Consider the following 15,609-nt stretch of genomic DNA (forward strand, 5'->3'; position numbering starts at 1 on the left):
ACCGTAGTGGTCCCTATTTTTCTACTTGCATTTTTACGTGCTTTCGAACTGCTAGGTTGGCAGAAGCTGGGACAAGTAACAGGCGCTCACTCTGTTACGCGGCACTCGGGATTCGACCCGCCAAACTGCTGACCTTTTGATCGACAAGCTCAGCGTCCTAACCCACTGAGCCACCATAGATCACTCTTGGATCAAGGATATCCAATGGTCTTTAGGCAAGGCCAAATTGTTTCTGAGGGATTAAGGGGGAGAAGAATGGAAGACCAGGTCAGTATGCCTTGCAAACAATCTTGCTGTTTTTAAATCAACAGTTGTCATCTGTCAGAATGACTAAGCAGGTGTGTTTCAAAATAAAAGCGTTCAGGACGCTGCCTGCTTAAAAATGATACTTTTTGACTTGGAAACTTGCTCTATTGCATTACACAGGTGTTGTTTTGAGTTTACTAGTTCCACTGTAAGTCACCTTTGGATATACTAAATATGTTGTTACTGTCATTCCTTAAATATCACAATGATTTACAAATGGGAAGAGGGGCTCAAAGAGCTTAAATCTTCAGCTGCCATTTATAAGCAGTGAATGCTCCTTTAGTAGAGCTTTTCAACTTGGGTAAAGTACTATTTAAGGGACGTGGTGGCTCAGTGTCCTAACCCACTGAACCTGTCGATCAGAAGGTCGGCAGTTTGGTGGATCGAATCCCGAGTGCCCGTAACAGAGTGAGCGCCTGTTACTCGTCCCAGCTTCTGCCAACCTAGCAGTTCAAAAGCACGTAAAAATGCAAGTAGAGAAATAGGGACCACTCCGGTGGGAAGGTAACAGTGTTCCGTGCGCCTTTGGCGTCCAGTCATGCCGGCCACATGACCATGGAGATGTCCTTGGACAAGCGCTGGCTCTTCGGCTTTGAAACGGAGATGAGCACCGGCCCCTAGAGTTGGAAACGACTAGCACGCATGTGCTGGGAACCTTTACCTTTACCTTAAAGTACTATTTAAGTTCCATAAAACAATCTGAACAAACCAGATCTTCTAACCTGCAAGATCATATGATAAGCTATATACTATACATGCCTGCAGCAGATGATAAATTTCGTTCTGTTACCTTACCTTGGAGCTCTGCTGCTTTTCTCACCAACCCCCCCCCTTTAAAATGTGAGTATCCAAAAGTGAAATATGCAGTTATGTACATTTTTGTGGATGGCAGCTATCATAACTCAATGGGTCTGTAAACTGCAGGAGGTACATGGATACCAAGAGTCTTATGAGGACAGTGGAGAGGTCTGAGAAACGGCAGGTCACCACCTCCTGCCAACTTTCCAGGAAGATGGCATTCTTGACTTTGGCACACTGTGGCTCTCCTCCTCCCGCTCCCCTCGGCCTTTTTCTCGGTCTAGTTCTCTCATCCCTGGTTTTGCTTTCCTCCTTCTCCTCCCACCCGGTCACCCACCCACCCATTTCCCTTCATCTTTTCTTTCCTCTCTTTCCCTTTCTCCTTCTCCTCCGGTTTTAAAGATAGTGTCTGATGCAGCGCTGCGGGGGGATTGTACCCGGATTGGCTGGGCCAGCATTTCAAAGGCCAATCGGTTGGAGGAAAAGATGGAAGGAGTATTATGCTAATACAGAGAGAGAGGGTCCCGCCCCTCTTCCCTGCCGTACTAGGGACCGTAGCTGCCTGGAGAGAAGTGAATGGCAAGGAAAGGTACAAAAGAGCGTTGAACTGGAGCGAGCAGCTCAAGCGCCGGCGGAGAGCGCGCTTCCCTCGGCCCCGGGCAGAGCAATCGTCGCCTGGGTCTCTCCCTCTCTCTCTTTTCGGCGAAGAATTCCTCCTCATTTCGTAAAGGGCTTTGAGAAGAGCCAATTGCAGCCCACCTTTCTCTCTTTTTTCGCCCCTCCAGACTGGAAAGCCGAAGGCGAACTAGCCTCAGGCAGAACTCCTTCGGCAGATCTTTGGGAGAAAATTGGGGATCATGAATCGGGCGAAGGGATTCTCCAGAGAAGTTTTCTTTGGCACGTCGATTTCTTTGCTCTGCGCTGGGACGCTGGTTTGTCTTACCGAGGCGAAAGGGACCTATTACCGCCATCCTCTGCCTGTCTCTTATGGCAACAGATACAACCTCTATACCTCAGGATCTAGCCCTCAGCTGACTCCAGAGAAGCCCCTGGCGAAACATAAGTAAGGCATTTTAATTGTTTTTCTTCGTTCTTCACTCGGCAATCGGGTGTTATGTTTACCTTCCCATCAATTTTCCAAGGCAGCTTTGGTGTTTCTTATCCATTTCTCCTTGTTTGTTTCTGGTGGGTTGTCAATTTCCATTCGCGGGTCAATTTCGTTTGACCCACCTCTACCCAGATCCCCGTATTACTACTGAGGTATATGAATTAGGGAGCGAATTCCACATTGAAAGGACGACGGGTAGAAAGAGGAGTAGATGTTTTAAACTCCCTTAACGTGGGTTTCTTCTGGGACTTACTTCTCTCCCCAGCCCACTGCCCGCTCCCATACCGCTCCTCCTTGCCTTTTTTTTTCCCCGGGATCACAGATCTGCAGAATTAATAGGGATTTTAGCAATCCGGAATGCTCCGCGAAAGGGCTGGAAGGACGGCTCGCTTTATTGAAGAAGCGTGCATTTCATTTTATTTTCGTTTGCTCCGAGCGTATTGAGTAAACCCGGAGCCCGCTCTTTCTGGACGAATTTAAGGCAAGAAAACCGAGAAGATGCAACACTGCGAGAGAGTTGGGGGGAGTGGGGAGAGAAACTCGCCTGCCCTACAAAGTTCTAGGCCAGGGGTCTTCAAACTTGGCCCTTTTATGACTTGTGGACTTCAACTCCCAGAATTCCTCAGCCAGCAAAGCTGGCTGAGGAATTCTGGGAGTTGAAGTCCACAAGTCATAAAAGGGCCAAGTTTGAAGACCCCTGTTCTAGGCTTTGCATACCAGAGATCCAATCCATAAAAAGGGATTTATTTCCCCTCCCGAGACACTCGGAACAGGTCGGGATGATGAGCACGCCGTAGAGGGAGGGAGGGAGGGAAGGAGGGGAGGGTACGGGTTATTCGTTCCCAGGCCAGCCCGCTCCCCCACCCGGGTACCCTGTCTCCAGTTCAGGAGCAAGGAATTTTCCCTCTGAATTCCTCGGGCTGAGCGCGCCTCCTCGCTCGCTGGAGAAAGGGCGGAGAGGCGAGGGCGTGCCCGAAGGGGGAGGAACCGCAGCTCTTTCAGCTAGAGACGGACATCACCTGCTTTGGCTCCCGGACAAGGGTGGGGAGGGGGGGAGGAGGAGAGAAAATGGGGATTCCAGGCAGGTAGATGGTGGATGGCCACATAGAGAGCCCACGCGGAGAAACTGCTTGGGGAGAATCGTAAAAAAAAAAAAAGGGCTGGCTACAGAAGGGACGCGGTGGCTCAGTGGGTTAGGACGCTGAGCTTGTCCATCAGAAGGTCGGCAGTTTGGCGGGTCAAATCCTGAGTGCCGCGTAACAGAGTGAGCGCCTGTTACTCGTCCCAGCTTCTGCCAACCTAGCAGTTCGAAAGCACGTCAAAATGCAAGTAGAAAAATAGGGACCACTACGGTGGGAAGGTAACAGCTTTCCATGCGCCTTTGGCATCTAGTCATGCCAGCCACATGACCACGGAGACGTCCTCGGACAAGCGCTGGCTCTTTGGCTTTGAAACGGAGATGAGCACCGGCCCCTAGAGTTGGAAACGACTAGCACACATGTGCGGGGGGGGAACCTTTACCTTTACCTTACAGAAGGAACGATGCATTGTAAAGAGTGAAACAAATCCTCAAAATAAAGCATCTAGAACACAGGTGTCAAACTCGCCGCGTCACGTGAGCATTGCTGGAGCTGGAGTGGGCGCAGCCTCCACCTGATGCAACCGGCCCGCGGGCCGGCAGTTGGACACCCCCCCCCATATTCTATCTAGAAAACGGGTAGGCAACCTTGGCTCTTTTATGACTCGTGGCAGTGCTTTTTTTGTAAAAGAAAAAGGTGCCGGAAGTCACACATGTCATACAACCCGCCTTGCCTACCCTACAAGGTTCCAATCCAAAAAAGGTGCCGGAACTCCGTTCTGAGCGTTCTATGAGAAAAAAAGCCCTGACTCGTGGACTTCAACTCCCAGAATTCCTGAGCCAGCTGGCTCAGGAATTCTGGGAGTTGAAGTCCACCAGTCATAAAAGAGCCAAGCTTGCCTACCCCTGATCTAGAAGACCAGGACAGGGTGCAGCTGAAGTTAAAGACTTTGTACAAATTGCAAAGTAAAAAGAAAAAAAAGAAACTGTGATAAGTGGACTCCTGCATGCCTATTTCATTGTTCAGTCCCTTCTGTCTTGCAATAGAGCTAGAGAAAGGGTGTGAAGCACTTCCCCCTCCTATTCTTGCGCACCAAAATTACCCTCTGGAAATAGCGATAGTGCTTAGACTTATATACCGCTTCACAGTGCTTTACAGCCCTCTCTAAGCAGTTTACAAAGTCAGCATATTGCCCCCAACAATCTGGGTCCTCATTTTACCGACCTGGGAAGGATAGAAGCCTGAGTCAACACTGAGCCCTTGAGAATCAAACTGCTGGCAATCAGCAGAATTAGCCTGCAATACTGCATTCTAACCACTGCACACCAGTGGATAGGATGAATGAAAGAGAGTAATTGGGCCTATGTTAGCTAGTCTCCCTGCTTCCATTCCCATGCTTTAAGCATTTGGCAGGAACTGGCTGAGTGATTCTTTGGAGCTAGTCTGCAACCTAGCATCAGACTAATCGGTTCATGTGTTCCCCCCCTCCCCCACATTTCTCTGTGTAACTTGCCTTCCCTATTTCTGAGGATGCTGCATAGAAATTTCAACCAAGATTGGAGGCATGAATGAAAAGCACAGGCCCCGTTCCTGCAACTACTTGGGATCCTGCTACAGCAAGGGTCTTCAAACTTGGCCCTTTTATGACTTGTGGACTTCAGCTCCCAGAATTCCTCAGCCAGTGTGCCTGGCTGAGGAATTCTGGGAGTTGAAATCCACAAGTCATAAAAGGGCCAAGTTTGAAGACCCCTGTGCTACAGTATTAGTGCTGTTATATTGTAAATCTGAGAAGGTTTATTTATTTATTTTATATGCTGTCCAGAGTTGATTTGGCTTGTGAGATGGGCAACATACACATTTAATAAATAACGTTGCTCAGAATTACAGTCTAACGTTAACAGATAGCACATATTAATGAATGATTTGTGTGTGTGTGTGTGTGTGTGTGCGCGCGCGCCTTTGACTCTTTGTTGAATACTGCTCATTGCCTGGACCTGGTTCTCTTGGCAAGATTTCAGATATAGTTTGCCATCTTTCTAGTGCTGAGATATAGTTACTGGTCCAGATTCACCCACTTTCTAGCCTGACACCTTAACCCCTGCATCATACTTGCTCAATAAATGCTTATTTCTGTTCAGTTGATACTATTGATATTTATTTCAAGCTTAGGTTACATTTCTACATCAACTTATTTACTAGGAGTCAATCCCTTGAACTCAATGATACATATTACTATGTAGGGTTTTACATAGGCTTTCACTTTTCATTTGTTCCAAAAATCTATTCTTGTTCTCAAACGTGAAGCATATCATTATTTACAGTCTTCTTTTTTTCAAAAAGGCAAACAAAAGGCTTGTCCAGATTTCAATGAAAGCCGAAAAATGGGGAGGGGTAGATGGAAGAGGAGGGTCTTTTTTTCTTTAGCAAAGTTTGAAGGGCTGCTGACAGATGCATTCAAGTGTGAATTGCAAATAGTTGTTTATTTAGGTGCATTTACTCCCTTTGCATTTTATACCAACCCCTGAATGAGATTGATCCACTTTTTTACAGCCTCACCTCTATCCTTCTGAAGTGCTACATAGAGATCTTTGAAAGAGGCAGGCTATTGTGTGGGTGCATGGAGGCTGAAAGACAAGGGGACATTGTCCAAAAATTGGATGAAGACAACTTTTATGTGTGAATCTTCATTGATGAACTTATTTTTCAGTGATCCCATTTCTCTGGTTAGTGCACTCCAGCAGAGTCCTTTGCTTGTGTAGGATTAGAGTGAGAAGAAAGATTCCAAACATCCCTAAATCTTGAGTCAGCAGGTTTTATTTTTTAATTTTAATGTAGCAGCATTATTTGTTCTGCATTGTTATAGTTACATTATTATTACAATCTATTCATTCAACAAATTACATAATTTCTAGACCGGTATTTTCCAATGATTTGTGTTTCAAGAACCTAAGCATCCTCCTCCTCCTCCTCCTCCTCTTCCTCCTCCTCCTCCTCCTCCCTCTTCCCCCCCCCTTTATCTGTTTGGCATACAAAGCCAGTTGAGTTTAAATAACAATCTACTACTAGTATGAAGAATAAATGAAGTGGGACATATTCTTGTGCTCCTGCAGAATAATCACAAATTGGCTGAAGTGAAATTGGGGTCAACAATTTCATCCAGAAATGGCACTCCTGAGAGAGAGGCCACACAATAAAACTGAAAATTAAAAAAATGATGTGGAGCAAGTAGATAGAGCAGATTCTCCTCTTTCCATAATACCACGAACTTGGGGTCACCCAGTGACAGGAGATTCAGGACAGACAAAAGAAACAGTGTCACATGATCCATAATTAATTCATGGAATGTACTGCCAAGGAACATTATTGGACTGTATTCCAACCTGTCTATTAGGCTAGAAAGTTCAAATCAGGTTGATTTGCTTCAAAATGTGAGCTTTCTTAATGAAGAAAGGCTTCACCATGCATTAAATTGTGTGAACCATCCCCCTCCATCTCCATAATCCAGCCACAAAGCATCTTCTGTTGGCTCAAAGGCCAGTTTTACACCACATGCCAAGAGTCATATATAAAAAGTGGGCACAACCAAGGCCTATTTTGGGAGAGGGTTTCAGAAGATTTAAGGGGTCAAACAAAGCCCCAAATGCAAAAGAAACAAAATACAGGTAGTTTAGTGACTGTTCAAAGTCTCAATGGCACTGACTTATGAACATTTTTCACACTTATGATTGTTGTAGCATCTCCATGGTCACATGATTTACATTTGGATGCATGACAACTGACTCACATTTGTGATGGTTGCAGTGTCCTAGAGTCATGTAATCCCCTTTTGCGACCTTCTGACAAGGTCAGAACCAAATTCATTTAACAACCATATTACTAATTTAACAAGTGCAGTGATACACTTAACAAATGTGGCAAGAAAAGTCATAAAATGGGGCAAAACTCACTAACAAACTTGTCACTTAACACCATAAATGTTGGGCTCGATTGTGGTCATAAGTTGAAGACTACCTGTATTATCAGCTCTATCCATGTTGGATGGCCCATAAAACGGATGTTAGAGAAACTTGGAACATGTGAGCCAAACCTTTGGCACCCCTGCCATAAGCCAAGTATCTTCTGAATGTAGTGCATAATAACTCTTGCTACCAGTAAGACTGTAGGATATTATACTTCATTATGGAGGAAGGAGTTGCAGGGAACTGTTTCTTAGCACAGCTCAGAGTGCGTGAGGCTGAATGGAAAGCAAAATTTGTAATGAAAGACAAAATAACATATCCTAAGCAGATGCTGGTAAAAGCATCTGGAATATGTGTTTCGTATACTCTTGAGAAATACACTGGATGAAAATTGAAGGCTATGTCCTCCTGCTGAGTTATGGGGCCTTTCCAAAAATGGACTAAAGTAGAGAGGAAAGACAGGCAACATGTTTGAACTGGTGGGTTAATTTGGAATTTTAAGAATATTGCAGGGATTTTGACACTGGCTTTTATTAGATTTATAATCTATCTTCCCTCCAAGAGCTGGAAGTACATTACCTTGGAATCTCCATTCATTTTATGTTCTTCAAGATAGGCTGGACTGAGAGAGAACAACTGGTTCTTCATGGGCAAGAGTGACACAGATTGAATGAAATCAAGCCAGATGAAGTCAGGTGGGGTAAGGAACTTGGCTGGTGCCATGGGAGAGGTCTGCAGGCATGTTGCAACATGCTATGCTCCTGATACAAGTAAGGTTAAAACCTCTGATATTTTAATCAAGAATCATTTGCTGTGGTCCAAAGATTCTCAGCGTTCAGAGAGGGATCAGAGGCAGAGGGACCCTCCTCACAAGCCTTTTCTTCAGGATCTGAAGTAGCAATAATTATTGTGCATTACACGAAACTCTGTACTGTCATGCATGTTTTCCAGCCTATGTATTTCAACCCAACCTGGTTTGTAGCTACAAAAAATCCACAAAGCTCCTTACAAACATTTGCCTAAACATTTGCATAAATCAGGTTTCTTTTTGTTGTTGTTGTTTTTAGTTGTGAAGTCATGTTCGACCCATCGCGACCCCATGGACAACGTTCCTCCAGGCCTTCCTGTCCTATGCCATCTTCTGGAGTCCATTTAGGCTCACACCTACTGCTTCAGTGACTCCATCCAGCCACCTCATTCTCTGTCGTCCCCTTCTTATCTTGCCCTCAACCTTTTCCAGCATTAGGCTCTTCTCCAGTGAGTCCTTCCTTCTCATTAGGTGGCCAAAGTATTTGAGTTTCAACTTCAGGATCTGGCTTTCTAAAGAGCAGCCAGGGCTGATCTCCCCTAGGACGGACCAGTTTGAATGCCTTGCAGTCCAAGGGACTCGCAGGAGTCTTCTCCAGTAGCATAGTTCAAAGGCCTCAATTCTTTGGCGCTCAGCCTTTCTTATGGTCCAACCTGCCAAATGCTGTTGATGAGTTATACAGGGGCTATTTCTTCAGTCCCTGAAAATGACATTGTACGTGCTTCTTGTAGTGCAAAAGCTTCTTCTTATAATAGAGTTTTAAAGTATTATTTCTTAAAAGCCATTCTTTAAAAGAGCTCTTCATTCAATCTAAAGATGGTCATCCTTTGGCTGTCCGATCTTTGTCAGTGGAATTCTCTGGCCTTGGCATAGAAGGTCTTAGAAACATATCAGAAAAACTCAGAAAGGTTTAGTATAACTTTACCCTTCAGATAGTTTCCAGAACAATGTTTGGGAATTCCATCAACACGTGGAATACACTAGTTTTGAGGGTTTCTTGTCTAAAGGCAATGAATGAAAGGAACATAACTGTTCCATATTCCACACAGCTTTTATGGTGGCATCTGGTTAGCTACTATGAAAAATTAGGATGAGAAACATATGTTTTTTATAGATGCAACTGAGAATAACATTTGCAATTTTCTAACTCATCTGCTATGACTAAAGCTGACCTTTTATGAGATTATTTGGCCCTTAGAACTAATATTAACATAAATAGACATGTTACTGGGAAAAATATAAAATTTGAGGATAGTAAACACACACAAAATGCATGAAAGTAAGCAGAGACACAGTCATCAATCTTGCATAGAGGTAATCCTCAATTTATGATTATAATTGAGCCTAGAAATTAGAGTCGTAAGTTGTGATGGTTGTAAAGCAGATGATCAAATGACCAGACCCCATTTTATAACTTCTTTTGCAGTGGCAATTCCACAAATGCTGCAGTCGTAAAGTGAACATCACAGTGGCAGAGTGAATGCTGCAGTCATTAAGCAAACTCTTTGTTTACTATAAGGCAGAAATGAATGCCGGTTTCTGGCAAAAACACCATAAATCATGATCACATGACTGCAGGACATTGCAAATGAGTATAAGAGCAGGCTGGTTGCAGAGTGCCTATATAACTATGGGGAGGGCCGATGTCAGAACTTCAGAACCGAATCATAAGTACCTTTTGGGGGTCTATTGTAACTTTGAGGAATTGATGAGCAGCTGGTCATAAGTTGAGGACTACCTGTACTAAACACTGCTATGTATCTTCTTTCTTCTTGATAGGCAGAAGGTGAGTTCTGCAGCATGCTTTACTACATCCATTCAAAGTAATGTGGCTGCTTAAGTATTTGGAAAGAAACTCACATAAAAAGGGGAAAGAATCTATTTAAGTACAGGCATGTAAAACAAAGGTCCATTCGCGCTCTCTCCTCTCTCTCCTTCCTCTCATCCATAGCTGCTGTTTCGGCTGAAAGTGCTTGGATTGACACAAAAAGTAAGTCTGCAGTGTGAGAATCTGCTATTCTTTCTCCTGGGAGAATGTGTAAACACAGAAAGAGATTTCAGTGCTTGGGCTGATTGTTTGGATGGATGAATAGAATAACTGACTGATAATCTGGAGGGAATTTTAGGCTCCCAACATCCAGAGGGTGGAAATTAAGCATCCCAGAGACCTACCGCATGGCAGAACTAAAGGGAAGCTGGCTGCATTTGCAGAACATGCTTCACCAGGTCTGTTAAAGGCTGAGTGGCTCCATTTGCATAATGAGTGAAGCTTGGTTAGTTTTAAGTTTACTCTGTTGTTTTGTGGCTTACTGCACTGTGTAAACTCAATCCGTTTTGTTTGTTTATAGGTCAACGCATTCTGCAAAACCAGAAATTTGATTAATTCAGTAGCTCGATTAAGCGGGTTGTGTTAACATGGGCAATCCGTCATGCTGATTCAGGGAAATATTCAATATGTATTATTCATGGATAAACTGAAGTAGGCAATGATACATCTCTGACTGCAGATGGGAACTCATCTTACAATTTGGAATGTTTCCCATTCATTCAAAGTTAATGCAGCAAAGGAAACTCTTCAGAATAAAACCTCTTGTCTTGTCTGAATAGTTTAGTAAGCCACTCCATGGAAGCCAAAATCAGCCAGCTGAAAACATTTCTTTGCCTGAATAAAATATAAAACAACCCTTCTTCCCCAGACCCATCTGGATTAGCAATTTCACCTTGCCATGTTCAAGGGCAGCAGGACTGTTTGTCTGTCTGTCTGTCTGCCTGCCTGCCTGCCTGCCTGCCTGCTTGCCTGCCTGCCTGCCTGACTGACTGACTGACTGACTTGGGTGCTGTCTGATTCCAGACCAACTCTGGGCAGTTCCACTATAAAAACAATATAAACACAATATAAGGAATAAAATAAACTAAAACAAAAATAACCAATTATTAATCTTATACCACATTTATTTATTTGTTTGTTAAATTTGAGAGTTTCTATACAATTTTGGGTGGCTTACAATGAAAAAACCTTTTATTTACAATATGCTAAAGTATACCAATGACCAGAAGAACAAAATATCAATCATAAACCTCTCAGAACCAAAATGAAATAGGTTCCCATGATCACCCAGTCCCCAAAACCTAGAAGAACAACTAGGTCCTTAATGAATTCCTAAAACCCATCATGATGGGATTCATACAAATCTCGGGGGGAAATCATTCCAGAGGGCAAGATCTGCAGGAATACACTTCCTGGTCCTGTGAGATGACATTGTATAATTGACCTGACCCAGAAGTGTCCATCTTGTTGTTGTTAGCTGCGAAGTCGTGTCCGACCCATCGTGACCCCATGGACAACATTCCTCCAGGCCTTCCTGTCCTCTACCATCTTCTGGAGTCCATGTGTACATCTTACTGGACCACAAAACTAGTAGTTGCAGGGCTGTCCAAGAGAGGGGACTCGCCAGGATGCTTAGAGGGAGTGGCTAGGGGACTGTCACTGCTACTTCATCACCTGCCTAGAGATGCCCCCACTGCACTATTTCTCCAGTATTCTGTCTCTTTCTCTTTCTAATGGCAAACTCCGGTGGTGAGGACTGATTATGTTGAAAAGAACCTCTGAGAAATGAAGGGAAGTATGAAGAATCTCAGAAGAACCAGAACAACCTACACAAAATGTTTTAGAAATTCTGAGGGAGTAAGATCATGGCCCCAAACCCCAATGAGTCTCTGTTGGGAGAAAAAAGGAGGTGGGGGGGATAGAAAACAAGATGGAATAGAATAGAGTATCATGGAAAAATGCATAGAAAACCCTGAAGCTATGAAGAGAAATTCTTCTATTGGAGGTGAGGATACATAGCAGCTTTTGTTGCATCTCTCTCTCTCTTGTCACATTCCTGTCTTTAGGTGGCATCACCAGTGTACATATTCCCTTTATTGCATACATGGTATACATCTTTCTATGTCACTGTGGTTCACAGTTACTAACTCAGTTGTACTTAGATGAGATACTATCAGGCCATTCCGGGCAGTAGGTTCCAATTAGAAAATTGGAAAAGCATCTCAGAAAGAATATATTGTATTATTTCTATAGTATTTCCAAGAAAACCCCACGGAGGTGTCCATAAGTCACCAGGGGTTAAGCCTAATTCAAGGAAATTATTACTTCTTTCAGAAGTGGAGCTAAATTTAATTTTTACAGTATACATAATAACAGAGCGGGAAGGGACCGTGGAGGTCTTTTAGTACATCCCCCAGGCTCAAGCAGGAGACCCTATACCATTCCAGACAAATGGTGGTCCAATCTCTTCTTAAAAAACTCCAGTGATTGCTAGAGGCAAGCCATTCTTCTTAAGTCTTCAACTTTTTAGCTAAAGTTAGATTTGAACCTGTTATGATCCAAAGAGCTTAACAAGTAGCCTTCAAACCCCACAATTGATTTTTCATTCTGATGTGTTTCATTCAGGGCAGGCAGCTTTTGATGATGATAATGTAAGGTTTAATATTTTCAACACTTTGTAATGTCAGAGAAATGTTCAAAAAGTTTGGGGTGTTTAAGTGCATTTTGATTATTATTTTTTTTTGGACTAAGTGATTTTCATTATTATCAAATTGCAAACATATGGCATTCCACTTGCAAATTAATGCAGCCATTATTTCAGAATTCCAACTATGCTGTAGTGGATTTTGGAGGAGACAAACTCTCAAAGTTCATAGTTCAAAGCCTCAAGTTTCAAATGTGATATGTAGCAGCTTTGGTAAAGATAATGCTAACATTGACATTTAATTGATCTCAAACATGACATCTGCAGCGTCTTCCTTTATTTCTTGTTGCATAAAAGAAACAAAATCAGCCTTTCACAACACCCTTAAGAAAGTCTCCCAGACATCCAGGCATACCTCCTTACCAGTGATTCTGGCAAGACCTGATCACACTAACTGGGCCAAAAGTCACTGTTTTGGGAATGCCGAGTCCTCATCCACTTTCTCCGGGAAGTGACTGGTATTCTTTGCTTTACCAGATAGATGTTGTTCATTGTGTTGTATGCCTAGCCATTTGCCCTTTATCTAGAAAGGCAGTATTAAGTCTTGCTTGGCTATTGTAATCAGACTTTGGGAGGGATCTTCTGGGATGCCAGACCTTAGCACTGAGTTGTCTGATGGAGAAGCTTTCCTCCTCCTCCTCCTCCTCCTCCTCCTCTTCCTCCAAATGCACATTTCATCCTTTTTCATCATTGTGGTTTTGTAGTGGACATATATGGTCCCGATTACCCTTAATCTGCTTTTACTAAATTACCTTCCCTTATCTACCACATATTCTGTATATTTTATATCTTCAGTCAAAGATTCCTGGATTCTAGTGCTATGCAGCTGTAAGCATCCCTACAGTTTTCCTTAAGGACGGGCATTTTTAAAGCAATCAATTCAAAGATTTAATGGTAACTTAATCTCACTCTCCTGCAACTGAGGAGGCTATTACAGACCAAGTATTCACCCTAAACCCAGACAGCAAGTTGACCATCATCAATGGCAAGTAGAGTAATGCATTTCTTCTTCTGTGATTTGGTGCCCCTTCTTGACCATTACCAGAAGCCTTCAAATAAAGGAGAAAAGGGCTGTATTATCTTTGTATGCAGTCATCTCAAGGCTGCTATTGGTTTCTCATGAACAATTCCAGCTATAAATACTTCCAGATGTAGGGTGGGCCTTTGCTCAGTCCTCCAAGGACCTGGAATAGTTGCTTTTCAGTTTATTTATAAATGATCAGAAGATATAGTTGAGGAATGAGACATCCAAATTTTGAGATAGAATAAATCATTCAGGGTGGGAAAAAGCAAATGAGATGCATGAGGGGAAAAAGGCAAGTGCAATTCAGTATAAACATGAACCAATGGGAGCAAAAAGAAAATAATAAAAAAATCATCATAAAAAATATCACAGATAGGGGTGGAGAGTCAGTTAAAATTTCATGACGGTAAGGCAACTCTGAAAAGGTGAATGCCATGTTGGCTTTCAGTAGGAACTAGACTGAAAGTCAACACTGTAAATGTTTTATACAAATCAATAATGAATCTAGATCTGGAATAACAACAGTTGCAAGAAAGGAGTATCTAAAACAACCAGGAGGAACAGAGCAACTCCTATAGTGTTTGCCGCTTTATTTTTTTTCATCTTTTCCCATCTCTATGAGAAATTCATAATAAACAGTGAAAGAACTTGATACCTAGCTGAATGTCAAAAATAATTATTTTAAGATATGGTATCAGCTAACAAAGTAAATAGCTTTAGAACGGAATTAAATAAATTCATAGATATTAAGACTCTATGCTGTGATAGTTAGAGGATCAGAGGGAATATAATTTGAAATGGCATCTGATGGAAAACTGTAGGAATATTGTAAGTTTTTCAACTCCACTCATCCATGCAGTTTGTTAAAAAAAACAGTGCTTTTAACATGCACTGCCAAAAGAAGAAGAATAAGGAAAGCTCAAAGGGAACAGAAACAAAAAAACAGCATGATAATATTAAAACATACAGTAGGTAGGAAGATAGGTAGGTAAATAAATAATATCCATGAAAATAATTCAGTATTTTAAACAACTGATCAACCTTAGATCATACAGAGGAGAATTGGTCTTCCTTTCCCCCAAAAAGAAAGTTTTTTTGAGGAACACAGCTTTATAACTTCAAAGTACTGTATAAACGTATTATAAATTCCAAGATTTTTATGTCAAGTATGGAAGGTCTTTTCATCATAGTAAAGCAGTCTAATTAGCGATGGTCCATGCAGAATAAATCCAGAGCACTCAATGCAATAATAGGCTTTTGAATATAGATCAACATTATATTGATATATTTAAATCTTATTTCTTTTCCCAACACCATAAGTCTATAAATATTAAACCAGAAAAGAATAATCTTGGAATAGCCCCAGAACAAATGTGTCAATATCTACGCTATTATTCTAAGGTTGATTTCTAGCTCTTACTAAACATCCTCTGAATTATCAAAATCACTTACGGTAATATGGAATTTGTTGTTGAATTGCAGAAGTGTGTCTTAATAGCAACATGTGGAAATTTTAAGCTCCTAACCCATAGCTCTTTTAAAAAACCAGAAGTTTCCAATTTTTTATTCTATATTTCTTACAACTTACCAATCAATATTTATCTTATAAAACTCCTCAATTGTCTGTAAAAAATAAATTGTAGGTTTGGAATCATCCAAAAGCTCTTAGTAGTGATAATAAATTTGAGAGGTTTCATATGCTTTTTATGTATCTGGTCCAAATTATGCAATATTATCTGAATATATTACCATTCCGCAGATTTCAACAATCTGAAATGTTTTAAAATACTGATTAACCATTAAGCTGATATGAACTATTTATTCTATTTTCGTTCCATGAGCTCAACACAGAAAGAAAACAAAATCAGGTACTATACCAGAAATTCTGAAACTGAAATTATCTCAGTGTCGGTTTTCATAGAGACAGATACAGTATCAGGGTTAAGTTTCTTACTCGTCAGCCTCCAAATATGTCTTGCAGACTTTAATGCCAGA

General features: G+C 42.0%; 1 protein-coding gene across 1 annotated transcript in view; it reads left to right on the forward strand.

Annotated features, from left to right (window-relative positions):
- Positions 1 to 1,961: 1,961 nt before the first annotated feature.
- Positions 1,962 to 15,609, forward strand: part of EMILIN3 (elastin microfibril interfacer 3) — a gene marked incomplete at both ends in the record, with an annotated part of 34,077 nt that continues 20,429 nt past the window's right edge. Inside the window, one exon of the mRNA XM_083358809.1 lies at positions 1,962 to 2,167. Coding sequence (XP_083214935.1) covers positions 1,962 to 2,167 — 206 coding nt within the window. The remainder of the gene's footprint in view (positions 2,168 to 15,609) is intronic.

This window comes from Vipera ursinii, assembly GCF_947247035.1.
Source record: "Vipera ursinii genome assembly, chromosome: 3".
Taxonomy (NCBI): Eukaryota; Metazoa; Chordata; class Lepidosauria; order Squamata; family Viperidae; genus Vipera; species Vipera ursinii.